This window comes from Dendropsophus ebraccatus, chromosome 14 (genome assembly GCF_027789765.1).
Source record: "Dendropsophus ebraccatus isolate aDenEbr1 chromosome 14, aDenEbr1.pat, whole genome shotgun sequence".
NCBI lineage: Eukaryota > Metazoa > Chordata > Amphibia > Anura > Hylidae > Dendropsophus > Dendropsophus ebraccatus.
In genome coordinates this window covers 6,447,546-6,469,472 of record NC_091467.1, presented here as the reverse complement: position 1 = coordinate 6,469,472, position 21,927 = coordinate 6,447,546, and the positions used below count along the sequence as shown (strand labels likewise).

The 21,927-nt window shown below is 52.7% G+C and overlaps 2 protein-coding genes across 4 annotated transcripts in view; one reads left to right on the top strand and one right to left on the bottom strand.

Annotated features, from left to right (window-relative positions):
- The window catches only part of BCL2L1 (BCL2 like 1), a 48,156-nt gene extending 43,343 nt beyond the window's left edge, over positions 1-4,813 (bottom strand). Inside the window, exon 1 of the mRNA XM_069952532.1 lies at positions 4,692-4,813. The gene's annotated coding sequence lies outside the window, so the exon portion shown is untranslated. The remainder of the gene's footprint in view (positions 1-4,691) is intronic.
- Positions 4,814-5,021: 208 nt separating this feature from the next.
- Positions 5,022-18,012, top strand: TPX2 (TPX2 microtubule nucleation factor). Of its 3 annotated transcripts, none has more exons than XM_069953100.1 (17): positions 5,022-5,112; positions 8,849-8,984; positions 9,073-9,153; positions 9,765-9,840; positions 10,021-10,137; positions 10,211-10,309; positions 10,477-10,610; positions 11,192-11,349; positions 11,575-11,752; positions 11,827-11,965; positions 12,699-12,915; positions 12,993-13,091; positions 13,272-13,445; positions 13,526-13,672; positions 13,757-13,868; positions 15,314-15,501; positions 17,800-18,012. In XM_069953100.1, the coding sequence occupies exons 2-17, from the start codon at positions 8,888-8,890 to the stop codon at positions 17,908-17,910; spliced, it is 2,127 nt and encodes a 708-aa protein (XP_069809201.1). In that variant the 5' UTR covers positions 5,022-5,112; positions 8,849-8,887; the 3' UTR covers positions 17,911-18,012. The 3 variants fall into 3 exon arrangements, with proteins under 3 accessions (XP_069809201.1, XP_069809200.1, XP_069809199.1); XM_069953099.1 differs by lacking the exon at positions 5,022-5,112 and adding an exon at positions 5,139-5,197 and having other exon boundaries at positions 15,335-15,501; XM_069953098.1 differs by lacking the exon at positions 5,022-5,112 and adding an exon at positions 5,141-5,197.
- The last annotated feature ends 3,915 nt before the right edge of the window (positions 18,013-21,927 follow it).

The following is a 21,927-nucleotide window of genomic DNA, read 5'->3' as shown; positions in this document are numbered from 1 at the left end:
ACTTTAGTTTATCCGTAACAAACCCAGATTGTCCGTAACCCCCTCACGTTGGCCGTAACCACAGCAGGTTGCCTGTAACCACTGCAGGTTGCCCGTAACCACCTCCAGATTACCCGTAACCACAGCAGGTTGCCCATAACCACCCCAGGTTGCCCGTAACCACAGCAGGTTGCCCATAACCACCCCAGACTGTCCGTAACCACTTCCAGATTACCCGTAACCACAGCAGGTTCCCCATAACCACCCCAAGTTGCCCGTAACCTTAGCAGGTTGTCCATAACCACTCCAGACTGTCCGTAACCCCCCCGCATTACCTGTAATCTCATTTTTTTTTATTGTATTTTAGTAACTGCGCTGTTCTAATAACCATTACTAGCTGCGATTTTGCTCCAGCAAATTGGCGCTCCCTTCCTTCTGAGCCCTACTGTGTGCCCATACAGTGGTTTATGCCCACATATGGGGTACCGTTCTACTCAGGAGAACCTGCGTTATAGATTTTGGGGTGAATTTTTTCTCCTTTTCCTCGTGAAATTTAGAAATTTTAACTAAACCAACATATTATTGGAAAAATTAGAGTTTTTCATTTTTACTGTCTACTTTTGAATACTTTCCTCCAATACCTGTGGGGTCAAAATGCTCACCACACCCCAAGATGAATTCTCTGAGGGGTGCACTTTCCAAAATGGGGTGACTTATGGCGAGATTTTACTCTGCTGGCACTACAGGGGCGCTGCAAACGCACCTGGCGCTCAGAAACTTCTTCAGCAAAATCTGGACTGAAAATGCTAATTGGCGCTCCTTCCCTTCTGAGCCCTCCTGTGTGCCCATACAGAGGTTTATGCCCACATATGGGGTACTGTTCTACTCAGGAGAACCTGCGTTACAGATTTTGGGGTGAATGTTCTCTCCTGTTCCTCGTGAAATTTAGAAATTTCTAACTAAACAAACATATTATTGGAAAAATTTGAGTTTTTCATTTTTACTCTCTACTTTTGAATACTTTCCTCTAATACCTGTGGGGTCAAAATGCTCACCACACCCCAAAATGAATTCTTTGAGGGGTGTACTTTCCAAAATAGGGTGACTTATGGGGAGATTTTACTCTGCTGGCACTACAGGGGCGCTGCAAACGCACCTGGCGCTCAGAAACTTCTTCAGCAAAATCTGCACTGAAAATGCTAATTGGCGCTCCTTCCCTTCTGAGCCCCGCTGTGTGCCCATACAGAGGTTTATGCCCACTTATGGGGTACCGTTCTACTCAGAAGAACCTGCGTTACAGATTTTTGGGTACTTTTTTTCTCCTGTTCCTCGTGAAATTGAGAAATTTCAAACTAAACTAACATATTATTGGAAAAATTCAGGTTTTTCATTTTAACTGTCTAATTTTGAATACTTTCCTCTAATACCTGTGGGGTCAAAATGCTCACCACACCCCAAAATGAATTCTTTGAGGGGTTTACTTTCCAAAATGGGGTGACTTATGGTGGTTTTTCTCTCTGCTGGCACTACAGGGGCACTGCAAATGCACCTGGCATTCAGAAACTTCTTCAGCAAAATGTGCATTAAAAAAGCTAATTGGCGCTCCCTTCCTTCTGAGCCCCGCTGTGTGCCCATACAGTGGTTTACCCCCACATATGGGGTACTGTTGTACTCAGGAGAACCTGCGTTACAAATTTTGGCATGCTTTTTTTCTCATGTTCCTTTTGAAAATGAGAAACTTTAATCTAAACGTATATATTATTGGAAAATTTAAATTTTCCATTTTTTTATGGCCTAATGGTGAACACTTTCCTCCAGCCCCTGTAGGGTTAAAATGCTCATTATACCCCTAGATTAATTCTTTAAGGTGTCTAGTTTCCAAAATGGGGTCACTTATGGGGGTTTCCAGTATACAAGCCTCCTAAATCCATTTAAAAAAAGAACTGGTCCCTAAAAAAAATCCATTTTGGAAATTTCATGAAAATTTGATAATTTGCTGATAAATTTCTAAGCCCCGTAACACCTTAAAAAAGTAAAATATGTTTACCAAATTATGCCAGAATAAAGAAGACATATTGATAATGTGATTTAGTAACTAATTTATGTGCTATGACTTCCTTTTTTAAGAAGCAGAGAATTTCAAAGTTCATAAAATGCAAATTTTTATAATTTTTCCTGATATTTTGATGTTTTTCACAAAAGAAAACAAAGCAGTAACCAAATTTTGCCACTAACATAAAGTGCTATATGTGATGAAAAAACAATCTCAGAATCGCTAGCATACGTTAAAGCATCACTGAGCTATAAGCGCATAAAGTGAGACAGGTCAGATTTTAAAACATTAACCTGGTCATTAAGGCCAAAACAGGCTTTAGAGGCAAGGGGTTAAGGGTGCGTTTACACAGAAAGATTTATCTGACAGATTTTGGAAGCTAAAGCCAGGAATGGATTTGAAAAGAGGATAGATCCCAGCCTGTCCTTTATGACCTGATCCCTGTTACAAGTCTGTTCCTGGTTTTGGCTTCAAAGATCTGTCAGATAAATCTGCCTGTGTAAACGCACCATTAGTATGGTGAATATTTAGTTAGAAACATAGAAGACTGTCAGTAGGAAAAGACCACCTGCTCCTTCTAGTCTAGTTGTGAGTAGTTCAGGACATGGAAGCTGGAGACTGGCTGCATCCACTGCACACACAGGAGAAGCTTCCTTTGTATGTTTCAGAAGTCGCCCCAGGATCATGTAGGACATAAGGGAGAAGCTGCTGAGCCAGTGTGATAAATAACTCCCCTGGTATATGACCGGCCATTTATGAAGTAGCAGGAGTCGGGAGTCGGTCCTGATAAAATTCAGGAGTCGGAGTTGGAGTGGGAGCTGCGGCTTACCGACTCCACAACCCTGTTTCTCCCCACTCCCCTGAAGCAAGAGGAACTGACCCTAGTGGGACAAAGCTACTGTGAGAAAGATCTATGTATTCTACTGTGCAGTGCAGGACAACCGGGTAATCATAGGTGTCTGCTACACCCATATAACCAACGAATGGGGCTCGTTTTACCCACTTAGGATGGGTAGCCCGCAACAAGGGGGCATAAGGCGGTCAAAGACAGCAAGTGATCCATGAGTATGAGTATTGTTTTTCACCTCTTCTGTACTTCACCTGTTCCGGCAGAGCACACTTAATACATTGGGCAGGGTCCCTCTGGCAACTCCTCTCTCTCTACTACAAAGCACCTTTCTATTTAAAGCACTGGTGTTCTACCTCAGCTACTAGTAACTAAGTATTCTGCAATATTTATACTGCTGTACTGCACTGTTACTACGTGTACTGTTTTTTAGTGAAGTATTCTATTTTTACCAAAACGCACGGGACTCTGATCTACTCTCTCAGCAGTTGCACCTACACACCTGTGTAAACTTGGGCTATTTTCTCTTTCTGTGTGTGATGGAACCAATAGTCCGGGGTGGGTCTATTACCACTCCAGACTGACGTGACAAGTGCCCCTAAACACCCCCGAAACGCCGGCTACCGTCCCACATATGTATATACTAACTGATACAGGATTGCAGGGCTCTGTATATACGGATACAGGATTGCCGGGCTCTGTATATACGGATACAGGATTGCCGGGCTCTGTATATATGGATACAGGATTGCCGGGCTCTGTATATACGGATACAGACTTGCCGGGCTCTGTATATAGGGATACAGGATTGCCGGGCTCTGTATATACGGATACAGGATTGCCGGGCTCTGTATATATACGGATACAGGATTGCCGGGCTCTGTATATAGGGATACAGACTTGCCGGGCTCTGTATATAGGGATACAGGATTGCCGGGCTCTGTATATACGGATACAGGATTGCCGGGCTCTGTATATATACGGATACAGGATTGCCGGGCTCTGTATATAGGGATACAGGATTGCCAGGCTCTGTATATACGGATACAGGATTGCCGGGCTCTGTATATAGTGATACAGTGTTGCCGGGCTCTGTATATACGGATACAGTGTTGCCGGGCTCTGTATATACGGATACAGTGTTGCCGGGCTCTGTATATACGGATACAGGGTTGCCGGGCTCTGTATATACGGATACAGGGTTGCCGGGCTCTGTATATACGGATACAGGGTTGCCGGGCTCTGTATATACGGATACAGGGTTGCCGGGCTCTGTATATACGGATACAGGGTTGCCGGGCTCTGTATATACGGATACAGGGTTGCCGGGCTCTGTATATACGGATACAGGGTTGCCGGGCTCTGTATATACAAATACAGGGTTGCCGGGCTCTGTATATAAGGATACAGGATTGCCGGGCTCTGTATATATATATATACGGATACAGGATTGCCGGGCTCTGTATATATATATATATATACGGATACAGGATTGCAGGGCTCTGTATATATACGGATACAGGATTGCCGGGCGCTGTATATATACGGATACAGGATTGCCGGGCGCTATATACACGGATACTGGATTGCCGGGCTCTGTATATATATATATATATACGGATACAGGATTGCCGGGCTCTGTATATACGGATACAGGATTGCCGGTCTCGGTATATATATATATACGGATACAGGATTGCCGGGCTCTGTATATACGGATACAGGATTGCCGGTCTCGGTATATATATATATACGGATACAGGATTGCCGGGCTCTGTATATACGGACACAGGATTGCCGGGCTCTTCATACTTGTGATCAGTGGACTCTACATTGAGTGGCTTTTGCTGTGTGTCTCAGCTGCTGCAGCACTTCTTTTTCCTCGCCTCAGCCGCATTATCGCCCATCCCAGACGTAACACAAACAGGAGGGAGCGCCTTATCACTCTTCAAAAAGCAGTAGGCGGGAAGCAGCGCTATGAACGCTTTGCTCGCAATGTATCTTGGGATCTGTAGTTCCTTGCCCGCGTTCCATCATCACTGTAACTGAAGCCCCTGACTACATTTCCCATAAATCCACAGGGGCACACTTCCTGTTTATATCAACCAACCAGGAACCGCTGTGACGTTGCGCGCTCTGATTGGTCGGTTTGGAATTGCGACGACTTTTAAACTTGTAACGTGCGAGCTCGTTGGCAGAAAGAAGCTCGGGATCGGTGAGGCGGTCGGAGACTGTGAGTAACGGGGCTCGGTGTAGAGGGATTGTATAGGTGTGTGTACGTTGTTGTGTATCGGGGGCAGATGGCGCAGGGTTCCGCGGTATGTGGTGTGATAGGGGCTCGGGCATCGTTTAGGGCAGTCCCGGAGGAGTACGTGCGGGGCCTGGGGGGATGTTCACACAATGTGTTTATGTGGGAAAACGCCCACCCTATGGTGTCTGTTTGGGGGTGTTCACACAATGCGTTTCCTTCCCAGGATATATATATAATTAGTTTCCAGGCTGTGGCCCTCTATGTGGATCTTAGCTCTGGCTCCCATCATCCTCCGATAGCCCTCAGCTGTCCGGCCATGATGGCAAGTTTAGTTCTTCCCCAAACCTCAGAAAACAGGGTCTGACTAAGGACCCCCAAATGGTGATGTGGAGGACAGACCCCCCCCCAAATGCCGCTGCAGAGGACAGACCCCCCCCCCCAAATGCCACTGCAGAGGACAGACCCCCCCCCCCCCCCAAATGCCACTGTGGAGGACAGCGCCCCCCCCCCCAAATGCCACTGTGGAGGACAGCGCCCCCCCCCAAATGCCAGTGCGGAGGACAGACCCCCCCCCCCCAAATGCCACTGCAGAGGACAGACCCCCCCAAATGCCACTGCAGAGGACAGACCCCCCCCCCAAATGCCACTGCAGAGGACAGACCCCCCCCAAATGCCAGTGCGGAGGACAGACCCCCCCCCCCAAATGCCACTGCAGAGGACAGACCCCCCCCCCCCCAAATGCCAGTGCGGAGGACAGACCCCCCCAAATGCCAGTGTGGAGGACAGACCCCCCCAAATGCCAGTGTGGAGGACAGACCCCCCCCAAATGCCAGTGTGGAGGACAGACCCCCCCCAAATGCCAGTGCGGAGGACAGACCCCCCCCAAATGCCAGTGCGGAGGACAGACCCCCCCCCAAATGCCAGTGCGGAGGACAGACCCCCCCCCAAATGCCAGTGCGGAGGACAGACCCCCCCCCAAATGCCAGTGCGGAGGACAGACCCCCCCCCAAATGCCAGTGCGGAGGACAGACCCCCCCCCAAATGCCAGTGCGGAGGACAGACCCCCCCCCAAATGCCAGTGCGGAGGACAGACCCCCCCCCCCCCCCAAATGCCAGTGCGGAGGACAGACCCCCCCAAATGCCAGTGCGGAGGACAGACCCCCCCCCCCCAAATGCCAGTGCGGAGGACAGACCCCCCCCCCCAAATGCCAGTGCGGAGGACAGAGGCCCCCCCCCCAAATGCCACTGCGGAGGACAGACCCCCCCCCCCCTCCAAATGCCGCTGCGGAGGACAGACCCCCCCCCCCCCCCCTCCAAATGCCGCTGCGGAGGACAGACCCCCCCCCCCCCCTCCAAATGCCGCTGCGGAGGACAGACCCCCCCCCCCCCCTCCAAATGCCGCTGCGGAGGACAGACCCCCCCCGCCCCTCCAAATGCCGCTGCGGAGGACAGACCCCCCCCCCTCCAAATGCCGCTGCGGAGGACAGACCCCCCCCCCTCCAAATGCCGCTGCGGAGGACAGACCCCCCCCCCCCCCTCCAAATGCCGCTGCGGAGGACAGACCCCCCCCCCCCCCTCCAAATGCCGCTGCGGAGGACAGACCCCCCCCCCCCCCCCTCATGCCGCTGCGGAGGACAGACCCCCCCCCCTCCAAATGCCGCTGCGGAGGACAGACCCCCCCCCCCCTCCAAATGCCGCTGCGGAGGACAGACCCCCCCCCCTCCAAATGCCGCTGCGGAGGACAGACCCCCCCCCCCCCTCCAAATGCCGCTGCGGAGGACAGACCCCCCCCCCCCCCTCCAAATGCCGCTGCGGAGGACAGACCCCCCCCCCCCCCTCCAAATGCCGCTGCGGAGGACAGACCCCCCCCCCCCCCTCCAAATGCCGCTGCGGAGGACAGACCCCCCCCCCCCCCTCCAAATGCCGCTGCGGAGGACAGACCCCCCCCCCCCCCCCTCCAAATGCCGCTGCGGAGGACAGACCCCCACCACCACCACCAAATGCTGGTGCAAAGGACACTAGATCCACTTCCTGTTTACTCCCTGCAATGATCATAGAGATGAGTGCAGGGAGGGTATAGAGAGGACTGTGCAGCTGTATCTGTATGACCACACAGTTCTCTCTATGATCATAGATTAGTGCAGGGAGGGGATAGAGAGGACTGTGCAGCTGTAACTGTATGACCACACAGTTCTCTCTATGATCATAGATGACTGCAGGGAGGGGATAGAGAGGACTGTGCAGCTGTATCTCTTGGACCACACAGTTCTCTGATTGGGGACACTCTGTATGGGGATAATGTCGGACCTGCATTACTGTGCAGCCTAGAAGGGAGTTTTGTTTTCTTCTTCTGTTCTTGAAGTGCTAGGATAAGTGTGATGCAGATGGTTGGCCTGTGGTGAGGGGACTGGATAAAGGGGCCGCCAGTGTTCATGGTATATCCAGCGCTGCGCACCAATACATGTGACAAGTGATGGCATCTTATGCTTTATGGGGGAATAAGACCCCTTCTGGTTACACATGTCCTAGAACAGTGCTTCTCAAACTGTGAGGCGCCCCCTAGTTGTTGGGGAGCCCCAGAGGATGCGCCAGTATTCTCAAAATTAACAATGATCTGCACAGTCCTTTTGCTTTTTGCAAATATCTCCACTTTAGCAACATTATTAATTTATTTTTTACTTAATTTATTAGTCTCTAGTATGGGAGATGGGTGAAAGACGGCCCTAGCATTCTTCTCAGCTTTTAAATAGACTTTCACTACAGATGGTGAGGCCCGGGCACCCTCTTGGTCAGTCTGGTGAGGCCCGGGCACCCTCTTGTTCAGTCTGGTGAGGCCCGGGCACCCTCTTGGTCAGTCTGGTGAGGCCCGGGCACCCTCTTAGTCAGTCTGGTGAGGCCCGGGCACCCTCTTAGTCAGTCTGGTGAGGCCCGGGCACCCTCTTAGTCAGTCTGGTGAGGCCCGGGCACCCTCTTAGTCAGTCTGGTGAGGCCCGGGCACCCTCTTAGTCAGTCTGGTGAGGCCCGGGCACCCTCTTAGTCAGTCTGGTGAGGCCCGGGCACCCTCTTAGTCAGTCTGGTGAGGCCCGGGCACCCTCTTAGTCAGTCTGGTGAGGCCCGGGCACCCTCTTAGTCAGTCTGGTGAGGCCCGGGCACCCTCTTAGTCAGTCTGGTGAGGCCCGGGCACCCTCTTAGTCAGTCTGGTGAGGCCCGGGCACCCTCTTAGTCAGTCTGGTGAGGCCCGGGCACCCTCTTAGTCAGTCTGGTGAGGCCCGGGCACCCTCTTAGTCAGTCTGGTGAGGCCCGGGCACCCTCTTAGTCAGTCTGGTGAGGCCCGGGCACCCTCTTAGTCAGTCTGGTGAGGCCCGGGCACCCTCTTAGTCAGTCTGGTGAGGCCCGGGCACCCTCTTAGTCAGTCTGGTGAGGCCCGGGCACCCTCTTAGTCAGTCTGGTGAGGCCCGGGCACCCTCTTAGTCAGTCTGGTGAGGCCCGGGCACCCTCTTAGTCAGTCTGGTGAGGCCCGGGCACCCTCTTAGTCAGTCTGGTGAGGCCCGGGCACCCTCTTGGTCTGCTAGGTGTGGCTCCAGTGGAAAAAGTTTGAGAAGCACTGTCCTAGAGATCTATGGGGAGGATATCTGTGCAGGGTATACAGCCCCAGTATGCCATAGTGGGACCCCCGTATAGTCCTTCAGTCCTAATGTAATCCTCCTCTCTCCTATAGTGGACGCGTGCCCCTCCACACACCTGCCTGGTGTTAGTCATGGCTAATGTAAGTGAACACTACTCCTATGACGCTCCTACTACATTTATCAACTTTGAGGATCACGAGGACGATCACAATGCAGACGCCTGGTTCGGTGAGTGTCCGCTCTCCTTTTGTTCTTGGTGGAGGAGTGATAGTAACGTCTTACCGGTTTTCATAACTGTCATGTGACTGTGCTGCAGATCAAGTGGTGAATGGTGAGAACATCCCCCCAGAATTACACCAGACGTCGCACATCGAGGGCGCAACACAGGCAAATGCAGGTAATGATACTGAATTATACTCCAGAGCTGCACTCACTATTCTGCTGGTGGGGTCACTGTGTACATACATTATGATCCTGAGTTACATCCTGTATTATACTCCAGAGCTGCACTCACTATTCTGCTGGTGGGGGTCACTGTGTACATACATTACATTACTGATGCTGTATTATACTCTAGAGCTGCACTCACTATTCTGCTGGTGGGGTCACTGTGTACATACATTATGATCCTGAGTTACATCCTGTATTATACTCCAGAGCTGCACTCACTATTCTGCTGGTGGGGTCACTGTGTACATACATTACTGATCCTGTATTATACCCCAGAGCTGCACTCACTATTCTGCTGGTGGGGTGACTGTGTACATACATTACATTACTGATCCTGAGTTACATCCTGTATTATGCTCCAGAGCTGCACTCACTATTCTGCTGGTGGGGTCACAGGTACATATATTACATTACTGATCCTGAGCTGGGGCTCTGGCTGTCCAGGCCTGATGGGACTTGTAGTTCTGTATCAGCTGGGTGGCGGCAGGTTCCCTGTAGTACGGTGGGGGTGTCAGCTGGACCCCGAGGCCTCTGTACTTATTATACTGATTGTTGTAGATGGAGCTTCTGGGATCTCGGCTGCCGACTCCACAGACAAGAAGCAGCAGAAGACTCCGAGGACGCAGGCCAGACGGTACTTCTCTTCTCTTTATTGGCACTTTAGTCTATTACACTGTTGGCTGGTGTTATGTATTATAAGGTTATAGTATGTGGAAGTGGATCCCCTTCAGTAGAGCGGGGCGGTGCGGTTCCTCCGCTGGGATCAGATCGGACTGGATTCACAATGTCCCTATTGTAACTTTTTGCTCCCAAGGTCCTCAAAGCGTCTGTCTGCGCAACAAAGGAACAAGCAAATGGCGAAAATCAGAGCCGAGAAGAAGAAAGTGACCCCCAAACAGGAGGTGCACCCCCCCTATAAGCGGCAGAGACTGTAAGTGTCCCCAGGTATCAGTGACCTCAGGAGACAATCCTGCGCGGCCCCTAATGTCTGTTCTGTCTTCCAGGAATTCAGCGAGAAGCAGATCCTCCGACCCCACCATCAACAGAGGAGCGGCCAAGCCGAATCCTAAGCTGCCCTTACCGCCAACCCCCACAGTCCTCAAGTATGTTCCTAGTGGTACAGGTTGTATGGGGTATAAGAGGGTGGGTTCTGCCCCCTGTGATATGGAGGGTCCCCAGCCCTGACCATCCACTAGGGGTGACTTACATAATCTGTATGGCTCATCAGGAGCGGTGGGCCTGTACCATGCTGACATGTGCTGTACTATAGGAGGAAGAATATGCCGCTAAGGGCAAAGACCACTGAACAGCAGGAACTGGAGAAGGTGCAGCAACTGCAGCAGGAGCTTTCCGAGAGACTGAAGAAGAACGAGGAGTCCCTGAAATCGGCGTTGGCTGGAGCAGGTAAGGGAGTAATGGCCCAAACCTCAAGCTGTCCCTAAAGGGGTACTCCGAGAGTATCAGAGAGCGCAACAGGAAGTTGTTTGCTTAAAGGGAACCTGTCACCCTGGACCCGCTCCCGTTGCAGAGATATCGCCGTCTGAAGCCCAGTGCGTGCTCAGAGATGAGTCCGATGCTCATAGAGAATGACTGCTCCGTTCACTCTAGGAGAGTCGGACTCATCTCTAAGCGCGCAATGGGAACGGGTCCAGGAGCGGGACTTCATGCACGGGGTAAGTCTAAGGGTCTCCACTGGGGGGGTCGGCTGGGCTCTGCACGGGGAGTGGCAGGTCCTCTTTAAACATGTCTTGGCAGAGTACTGTTATATTGCTGGTGTGATAAGTGTTTCATATGGCAGTATAGACACATCAGCCCCTGAGGCCGTCAGATGGTCCCCGACTGCCATGGCAGCTGTGACACCCTGAGAAGCCAATGCAGCCGCTATGGTCTCTAATGGAGGGTGTCAGCTGCTGATGTCACCGGGGGGGTTACCCCCATCTTGGAGGGATACATGGTGCATCTAAGCTTTCCCCTTTGTTTGCCAGGTCAGCCTCTGAAGAAGATGCCGGTCCAGGTCACCAAACCTGTAGATATTCATTTCCACACAGATGATCGCCTGAAACGGCATCAGGAGGAGCCGAGCGGGGAGCAGTACACACAGGTGGACTTCACCTCCGAGCTGCGAAAGCACCCCCCCTCTCCAGTGAGTATACTGCAAGGGAAGCCAGGAAGTGTTGTCAGAGGGTTCACATAAAGGCTGTGGACACCCCTGGGCAGTCGTCAGTCTCCAGCCCTTCTCCCCTGAATGACCTAAGCCGGTTTATGACCAGATCAGAGGTCATCAGCTCCGAAAAGAAGGCTGAATGTTTCCAAGCTCTATAGAGCCGCCATGAGGTACAGGGATAACTATTGTTCACTGTGTTTCCAGGCCCATCTTCCAAAAGGGGGTCGCACCGTTCCCAAACCCTTCAACCTGTCTCAGGGCAACAAGAGGAAACTCGAGGAGACCACCGGGGATTACGTCTCTACAGCTGAACAGGTTCTAGCCTTCTGCAAGAAGACTCCGCAACGCTTCCACCTGCGCAGTTGGCAGAAGGAGATGGAAGGTGGGTGGCCGATCAGGTGGTCGGATGTCACTGAAGTGCTGCGGCTTCTGTTTAATACAGCGTTGTCTCTGCAGGTCCGTCACCTGTGAAAGCTGTGAAGTTAAAGTGCACACATCCCAAGACCCCTCTACTACAGACCAAGCAGCGGCAAAGGCCGGTCACCTGCAAGAGTTCTGCCGAGATAGAGGCCGAGGAGCTGGAGAAGCTACAGCAGTAAGTGTCCCGGAGGACGGCGCTCGGCTCACATCCCCGTCCTCTGTCTATACTCAGGGTACAGGGGTAGTGTCTGCTGGTCACTAAACCGATGTACAGATCAGTGTCACCTATCAAAAGTTAGAGATTGTTCACTAAAAAAACTTTTTTCTAAATGAACTGGTCCCAGCAAGTGTCAGAGATTTGTAATTTACTTCTATTAAAAAAAAAAAAAAAATCTCCAGTCTTCCAGTACGTATCAGGTGGTGTATTCTCTCCAGTCTGACACAGCGCTCCCTGCTGCCACCTCTGTCCATGTCAGGAACTGTCCAGAGCAGGAGAGGGTTTTCTATGGGGATTTGCTGCTGTCCTGGACAGTTCCTGACATGGACAGAGGTAGCAGCAGAGAGCACTGTGCCAGACTGGGGAGACTACGCCACTTCCTGCAGGACATACAGCAGCTGATGAGTACTGGAAGACTGGACCCCTTTTTTTTTTTTTTTTTTTTTTTTTTTTTTTTTTCCTGTAGAAGTAGTTTCTCTGACACTTTGTGGCACCAGTTGATTCAAAGAGAAATTTTGGTGATTCTCCCCTTTGAGACTGGTTGGGGGGGTCTGAGCACTGTCAGTGATAGCCAGGGGGCTATGCACTTTACTCCTTGATCCAAATCAGTGAGCTGGATGGCCTCCTGAGGGGTAAACCTTAACACCAAAACTCAACAATTTTTATTTCCCCCCCCCCCCTCCTTTCTTAGATATAAATTTAAAGCACAAGAGCTTAACCCTAAGATCTTAGAAGGTGGTCCTATCCTTCCAAAGAAGCCCCCCGTCAAAGAGCCCACCAAACCCATAGGCTTCAGTCTAGAAATAGAGAAGCGGCTGCAGCAGCGGGAGAAGAAGGAAGACGAGCATGAGGAGACCTTCACCTTCCACTCCAACCCGTGCCCCAGCAAGATCTTGGCAGACGTAGTGGTCAGTAGCCTACGGCCAATCCGCTTTGCTTTGTCAGGTAACGTTCAGCCTCTAATGTGCGTTTATTCCACTTTTAGGGGGTTCCTGTAAAGAAGATGCTGCCGATAACCGTACCCCAGTCTCCTGCATTTGCCCTTAAGAACAGAGTGCGTGTGCCGACCTGGGAGGAGGTGAAGGCAAGTCTTATAAGTCACATGTCTAATAAAACTGGGCTCCTGTGTCAGATTACAAATCCCATCATACAACTGACTGCAGGCCTAGAGCATGATGGAGGTTGTAGTCCGTATGGAGTCCTGCTCTGGTAACTCTGCTCTGTCACTGTACACCATAATAACAGCGCATATTGCCCTTTGTAGGAAGAACCGGCACCTGTCATTAAAGCAAACCCCATACCCCATTACGGCGTTCCGTTCAAGCCAAAGTTGGCCGAGCATAGACAAGTCGACTTGTGTCCCTTCTCGTTCAATGAGCGGGATCAGAAGAGGATGGAAGAGAAAGAGAAGAAGTTGGATCAGCTTCGGAATCAAGAAGTAAGTCTGCCTCCCCGGCGGGGGCTGGGTCGTTACTCCCCCCTCTACCCATAGCTAAGCCGTCTCTCCTGTGCTTCCAGGTTCCTAAATTTAAGGCTCAGCCCTTGCCACACTTTGACAGTATTACCCTCCCGGAAAAGAAGGTGAAAGAGGCGACACAGCTGGAACCCTTCAACCTACAGATCGCTAAACGTGGCGAGCAGAAGCTGCAGCGCTGGAGGCAACAGGTGGGGGGCGCCACTGCCTGACTTCTGTAGAGGTGTCAGCACTTCTGTCCGCAGGTTGTAACACAAGGTCTGTCCTAATTCCAGATTAAAGAAGAGGAGAAGGAGCTGAAGGAAATGTCAGTGTTCAAGGCGAGGCCCAACACCGTCACTCACCAGGAGCCATTTGTGCCGAAGAAAGATAGCCGGATACTGACAGGTGGGGATGATGCCTGCTGGCTGCACCACTGCAGGCTATGGACCTGTGTATCTCGAGTCCAACAAAAGTGAGGGATGTTTGGCCTGCAGGGGAAATCTATGGAAAACCTAAGGCTCCCGCGTTATTCTATCATGGGGTATGTGTATGAGCGGCAATGGTGGCTTCCTCATCTCACACAATTTAATGAAACAGAAGCCCCAGCAGTGATGGGTATAGCCCAACAGGTCTGTGACTCCATAACTTGTCCTGTGCCCCTAAGCATCAGTTACAGCGTGACAACGACGCCTCCTGCTGGTCACAAGTCTGCTGAGGCATGGCATCCCGCTCTCAGGGCCGCCTGCAGGTGATTGATGCTCTGAGGTACAGAGTGAGGAGCCTGATACTGTGACACCCCGCTCTCAGGGCCGCCCACTGGGGTACAGAGGAGCCTGATACTGTGACACCCCGCTCTCAGGGCCGCCCGCTGGGGTACAGAGGAGCCTGATACTGTGACACCCCGCTCTCAGGGCCGCCCGCTGGGGTACAGAGGAGCCTGATACTGTGACACCCCGCTCTCAGGGCCGCCCGCTGTGGGGTACAGAGTTAGGAGCCTGATACTGTGACACCCCGCTCTCAGGGCTGCCCGCTGTGGGGTACAGAGTTAGGAGCCTGATACTGTGACACCCCGCTCTCAGGGCTGCCCGCTGGGGTACAGAGTTAGGAGCCTGATACTGTGACACCCCGCTCTCAGGGCTGCCCGCTGGGGTACAGAGTTAGGAGCCTGATACTGTGACACCCCGCTCTCAGGGCTGCCCGCTGGGGTACAGAGTTAGGAGCCTGATACTGTGACACCCCGCTCTCAGGGCCGCCCGCTGGGGTACAGAGTTAGGAGCCTGATACTGTGACACCCCGCTCTCAGGGCCGCCCGCTGGGGTACAGAGGAGCCTGATACTGTGACACCCCGCTCTCAGGGCCGCCCGCTGGGGTACAGAGGAGCCTGATACTGTGACACCCCGCTCTCAGGGCCGCCCGCTGGGGTACAGAGTTAGGAGCCTGATACTGTGACACCCCGCTCTCAGGGCCGCCCGCTGGGGTACAGAGGAGCCTGATACTGTGACACCCCGCTCTCAGGGCCGCCCGCTGGGGTACAGAGTTAGGAGCCTGATACTGTGACACCCCGCTCTCAGGGCCGCCCGCTGTGGGGTACAGAGTTAGGAGCCTGATACCGTCACCTAGATGAGGACATCCCGCTTGTAGCCCCCCAATGGCGAGGTACTCATGCTCCTTGTTACAGGACAGAGAACCTTGAACGGTTGGACTTGTGCATTTTCAAGGTTAGAGGAGACTTTAGATTAAACCTGACATCACACCCGCACACCAGATATCCCTAACTTCTTGTGAGTAGTGTGTAGACCCACCAGCAGTCCCCTTGTTGCACCAATTCTCTCCTTTGTTTCCAAACTTAGAGAGCCTTTCTGGTTCCATAGTTCAGGAAAGCTTTGAGCTGGCCACGGAGAGGCGCGCCAGGGAGCGGCAGGAGTTTGAGAGGCGGCTGGCAGAGATGGAGGCTCAGAGAAGCCTGATGGATGAGGAGGAACGCAGGCAGCAGGAGGAGCGGGATAAGGAAGAGATCAACAGACTGAGACAGGAACTGGTAAGTGAGGGCTTCCTGCAGCCACCACTAGGGGCACTCACCGAAGAATGAGCTCTTGTTGCATCTGAGACTGAGGTGCTTGCAATGCTGTCAGGGTGTACTATAGAGATATAGGGGAGCAGGACCCCCTCTTCTGTATATACAGTGTATGGAGACATGATAGCAGCTAGTCTCCTGCTTCTGAGGGTGTACTATAGAGATATAGGGGGGCAGGACCCCCTCTTCTGTGTATATATACAGTGTATGGAGACATAGCAGCTAGTCTCCTGCTTCTAAGGGTGTACTATAGAGATATAGGGGAGCAGGACCCTCTCTTCTGTATATACAGTGTATGGAGACACCATAGCAGCTAGTCTCCTGCTTCTGGGGGTGTACTATAGAGATATAGGGGAGCAGGACCCCCTCTTCTGTATATACAGTGTATGGAGACATAGCAGCTAGTCTCCTGCTTCTGAGGGTGTACTATAGAGATATAGGGGAGCAGGACCCCCTCTTCTGTATATACAGTGTATGGAGACATCATAGCAGCTAGTCTCCTGCTTCTGAGGGTGTACTATAGAGATATAGGGGAGCAGGACCCCCTCTTCTGTGTATATACAGTGTAGAGACATAGCAGCTAGTCTCCTGCTTCTGAGGGTGTACTATAGGGATATAGGGGAGCAGGACCCCCTCTTCTGTATATATACAGTGTATGGAGACATAGCAGCTAGTCTCCTGCTTCTGAGGGAGTACTATAGAGATATAGGGGAGCAGGACCCCCTCTTCTGTATATACACTGTATGGAGACACCATAGCAGCTAGTCTCCTGCTTCTGAGGGTGTACTATAGAGATATAGGGGAGCAGGACCCCCTCTTCTGTATATACAGTGTATGGAGACATCATAGCAGCTAGTCTCCTGCTTCTGAGGGTGTACTATAGAGATATAGGGGAGCAGGACCCCCTCTTCTGTATATACAGTGTATGGAGACATCATAGCAGCTAGTCTCCTTCTGAGGGTGTACTATAGATATATAGGGGAGCAGGACCCCCTCTTCTGTATATACACTGTATGGAGACATCATAGCAGCTAGTCTCCTTCTGAGGGTGTACTATAGAGATATAGGGGAGCAGGACCCCCTCTTCTGTGTATATACAGTGTAGAGACATAGCAGCTAGTCTACACTTACCACCTTATGGGCATTTGATAATTCTGTATTGTCAGTCAGTGCTGCTCCTCACACGCACAGGGCAGCGTATACTGAGAAGTTACCCATAAAAAAAAAAAAGCTTTTGGCAAGCTGATTGTCTTGCTTGGGGTGCGGGTGTTAAGACCCCCACTCGTTGCTAGAATAAGTGTTTTGACGTTGTTGTTGTTTACATTCGCACATGTTTTTGTCTTTGAGTTGTGTGGTAAAGTGTAAATGTATTTATTTTCTGTACTCAAAAAGCAATTTTCTAAGCCCTCCGCCCCCCCCCCCTCACTTATCTGTGTATTATCAGGCAAACCCGTCTTCATTACAGAGAAACTAGTGAAGACTGGTTCTGCAGTGTCAATTATACCCTATGGAGGGGGGAGAGGCTGAGGGAGAAGAGACATGAAGGTCAGCTGATTGTAGACTGTCTGGGCACCTAAAACTCTGGATTCAGGGGTCAGTGCTTATCTAGGAGCTTGCTGAGAGAAGATTGCAGGGTGTTGTGCAGGACTGCTCCATGCTCTCACTCCTCTAAGGCCCCGTTCCCACTGACCAAAACTAGCGGAATTCCGCAGCAGAATTGTCCGCGGCGGAATGCCGTTAAGACTCCCATTATGAGCGGGAGGCGCACACTCCTGCCCTGTCCGTGCTGAAGAAGGAACATGTTCATTCTTCAGTGCGGACAGGGCAGGAGCGCGCGCCTCCCATAGCCTCCCGCTTATAATGGGCGTCTTAACGGCATTCCGCTGCGGACAATTCTGCTGCGGAATTCCGCTAGTTTTGCTCAGTGGGAACGGGGCCTAAGCCCCTCCCCTCTCCATAGAGCATAATGGACACAGAAATCCTGCTTCTGAAGTTGGGGGGGGGGGGGGGGGGGGGGGGGGGGGGGGGGGGGGGGGGGGGGGTGGGGGTAGGAAAACCAGCTTTTTCAGTACAGAAGGAAACTCTTTAGGTAAATAAAACATATTACAGTTTCTCAATCTCTTGTACTATAGATATTTATTTTTCTGAAAAATGACCCTGAAATGACAGCTACGCTTTAAGTTATGTTTAGAGCATTTAAAAAAATGACCATCACCAATACTGTATATATAATTTTTTTTTTTTTTTTTTTTTTATAAATAGGTTCACAAGGCTCAACCAGTCAGAAGGTTCAAGAAGGTGGATATAAAAACCAGCGATGTCCCCCTGACCGTGCCCAAATCTCCAAAGTTCTCAGACCGGTTTATCATTTAGCGCCTGTCATGACGCCCGGTCACTTCTCCCCCATATGAGTAACTTGGTAAATAGTGTATCTGGAGTTGTATAAACTCTCTGTAAATAAATCTTTTAACATGTCCTGTTGGTTTTTATGCTTTTATTATCTTAGATTAGTGTACAATAAAAAAATTACATACGTTCTAATCCAAAGCGTCAATGTCGGCTTCTTTAGTGTTCGGGGGTGGTCTGTGTGGATATTAGGTGGGGTCTCCGCTTTATTTTTAGCTCCTGAAGGGAGCTTCATTAAATGCCCACAGTAACCCCTGCAGTCTCGTCCTCTATGTACGGCCGCTCCCCGTCTCTGTACACTTTCCTTCTCTGCAGGTCTTCATGTCTCAGGATTGGAGTTGTCTTGTAGGGAGCGGGTGGGCAGTGACTCTGTAGAGAACAGGTGATTCCATCCCCATAGCTGGGCCTAGGAGCCTTATGGCTGCTGGAGACTGGGGGACCTCACATGGAGCGATGGGGACTGGGGGACCTCACATGGAGCGATGGGGACTGGGGGACCTCACATGGAGCGATGGGGACTGGGGGACCTCACATGGAGCGATGGGGACTGGGGGACCTCACATGGAGCGATGGGGACTGGGGGACCTCACATGGAGCGATGGGGACTGGGGGACCTCACATGGAGCGATGGGGACTGGGGGACCTCACATGGAGCGATGGGGACTGGGGGACCTCACATGGAGCGGCTGCTGCTGGAGACTGGGGGACCTCACATGGAGCGATGGCTGCTGGAGACTGGGGACCTCACATGGAGCGGCTGCTGGAGACTGGAGAACCTCACATGGAGCAATGGCTGCTGGAGACTGGGGGACCTCACATGGAGCAATGGCTGCTGGAGACTGGAGAACCTCACATGGAGCGGCTGCTGCAGACTGGGGGACCTCACATGGAGCAATGGCTGCTGGAGACTGGGGGACCTCACATGGAGCAATGGCTGCTGGAGACTGGAGAACCTCACATGGAGCAATGGCTGCTGGAGACTGGAGAACCTCACATGGAGCAATGGCTGCTGGAGACTGGAGGACCTCACATGGAGCAATGGCTGCTGGAGACTGGAGAACCTCACATGGAGCGGCTGCTGGAGACTGGGGGACCTCACATGGAGCGGCGGCTGCTGGAGACTGGGGGACCTGACATGGAGCGATGGCTGCTGGAGACTGGGGGACCTCACATGGAGCGGCTGCTGGAGACTGGGGGAACCTGACATGGAGCGGCTGCTGGAGACTGGGGGACCTCACATGGAGCAATGGCTGCTGGAGACTGGGGGACCTCACATGGAGCAATGGCTGCTGGAGACTGGGGGACCTCACATGGAGCGATGGCTGCTGGAGACTGGGGGACCTCACATGGAGCAATGGCTGCTGGAGGAGACTGGGGGACCTCACATGGAGCGATGGCTGCTGGAGACTGGGGGACCTCACATGGAGCGATGGCTGCTCGAGACTGGGGGACCTCACATGGAGCGGCTGCTGGATACTGGGGGACCTCACATGGAGCGGCTGCTGCTTTGCAGTGATTGGTTGTAACCCAGGAAGAGTTGAAGCGGGGAGACTCCTTCCTCAGACCACACCTCTAGCTGGAGCTGTCCGAGAGAAGGTCATGTGATCCACAATACAGAACAGTATTACCCTTGCACAACTATACTACCTCAGGGTTATTTTGGTGCATACAGAGTTAACTCACAAAATCCAGAGACAGATTAAACCATATTCTTTAGCCCACAACAACCCTACACTTCTAGTTGCTGGGATGTGGGTACCAGGACACTGTAGTTGGTGATACATGTCATATCCCTGTTTGCCTGTAGATGGCAGTGTCCTAGCAGGAATTTTACATGGTTGCTTCACAATGGTTGAGAGTGACATTTTCTTGGCCCAGGAAAACTGGTGACCGTTCCCGCTGAGCCGTAATAAGACCCTCATAGTGGTCAGTAAATGGATGGAATGGCTGAGAGCGAAAGCTAATGCACATACAGGACGTCTCCTCAGGTCACCCAGTTATATCCATGGTTGCCAACATTTGAACACTTTCTAGGTGCACCCAGAAAAATGAGGGTGTGGCTTATTATGGGGTGTGGTTTGCAAGGGGTGTGGCTTGTCATCTGGGAAGTTTTCCTTCTATTGTTGTCATTGTATGGACAATACAAAGGGAGAATTCTAGACCCTAGTATTAGGTCCCCTGTATATTACAGACCCCAATATAAGCTTCACCTTACAATCCCCTCATGCCCGTCCAGTGCTCATCCCCCATTAGTGCGGGTTCAGACTACAGAATTCACGTGGATAAAATCAGACGGATTCGGTTGCCTGTACGCGCTCACGGCCGCGTGCCTCTCCGTCCGTGCCATAGACACCGTTCTACGCACGGGCAGATTCTGCATTCCGCCAAAAATTTTGACACGTCAGTTTGTTTGTCGGATAGTGGAATTGGCCGGCCCATAGAATGGCGTCTATGGAACCGGCGGAGAGGCACGCAGCCGTGAGCGCGTACAGGCAACCGAATCCGTCTGATTTTATCCACGCAAATTCCGTAGTCTGAACCCGCCCTAAGGCTATGCTCGCATGCGGCTGTGCCCCCCCTAGGCCATGCTCGCATGCGGCTGTGCCCCCCTAGGCCCTGCTCGCATGCGGCTGTGCCCCCCCTAGGCCCTGCTCGCATGCGGCTGTGCCCCCCCTAGGCCCTGCTCTCATGCGGCTGTGCCCCCCCTAGGCCCTGCTCGCATGCGGCTGTGCCCCCCCTAGGCCCTGCTCGCATGCGGCTGTGCCCCCCCTAGGCCCTGCTCGCATGCGGCTGTGCCCCCCCTAGGCCCTGCTCGCATGCGGCTGTGCCCCCCCTAGGCCCTGCTCGCATGCGGCTGTGCCCCCCCTAGGCCCTGCTCGCATGCGGCTGTGCCCCCCCTAGGCCCTGCTCGCATGCGGCTGTGCCCCCCCCCTAGGCCATGCTCGCATGCGGCTGTGCCCCCCCCTAGGCCATGCTCGCATGCGGCTGTGCCCCTTCTAGGCCATACTCGCATGCGGCTGTGCCCCCCCCCCTAGGCCATGCTCGCATGCGGCTGTGCCCCCCCCTAGGCCATGCTCGCATGCGGCTGTGCCCCCCCCCTAGGCCATGCTCGCATGCGGCTGTGCCCCCCCCCTAGGCCATGCTCGCATGCGGCTGTGCCCCCCCCTAGGCCATGCTCGCATGCGGCTGTGCCCCTCCTAGGCCATGCTCGCATGCGGCTGTGCCCCCCCCTAGGCCATGCTCACATGCAGGGCCGGCCTTTGGGGTGTGCGAGCTGTGCGATTGCACAGGGCGCCTCACTCCCGGCCAGCAGGGGGCGCTCTGGCAGACAGCTGCACATCTAACTTAGAAACAGAAGTTAGATGTGCTTTCTGTCTGTCTCCTGGAGCCCCTGGCCTCCTCCTCACATAGTAGTTGGTTTGGGGCGCTCCAGCAGACAGACAGAAAGCACATCTAACTTCTGTCTGCCAGAGCGCCCCCCTCCTGCCTCCTGCAGTGGTATAATCCTCCTCTCCACTCTCGTGCTTGCTGCAGGGCATCTTTGTTGCTGATTGGTGGAACTGTACGAGCTCCCCTGCTGTTCCACCAATCAGCTTAGCTGCTCTGTGAAGAGAGACAGGCGGCCAGAGCAGAGAGAGGAAGCGCCCCTCCCCCGGCTGACCCGTCCTGACAGAACAGCAGCAGACTGTGAGTAATGTCTCTGTTACCTCCATCTCTGCTCGTGCCGTGATCCTGTCAGGTAGCTGGGAGTGGGCTGTGAGGTGGGGGCAGCACAGCACTGAGGTGGGGGCAGCACAGCACAGCACTGAGGTGGGGGCAGCAGTCCTGTCACAGGCGGGGGAGGGGGGGGGAAGGGTGACTCCATTCTCCTGCTGTGTCTCCTTATCTGTAACTTTGATTTATTGGGGCAGGAGAGGTTTAACCCTTACACTGCAGCTAATGACACAGAAATATATGGTGAAAAGCAGTGAAAGAGTTAAACCT

Coding starts and splice junctions, on each gene's coding strand:
- TPX2 (XM_069953098.1), top strand. Junction 10,310..10,476: donor CCAACCCCCACAGTCCTCAA/GTATGTTCCTAG, acceptor GCTGTACTATAG/GAGGAAGAATATGCCGCTAA. Junction 13,673..13,756: donor TGCAGCGCTGGAGGCAACAG/GTGGGGGGCGCC, acceptor TCCTAATTCCAG/ATTAAAGAAGAGGAGAAGGA.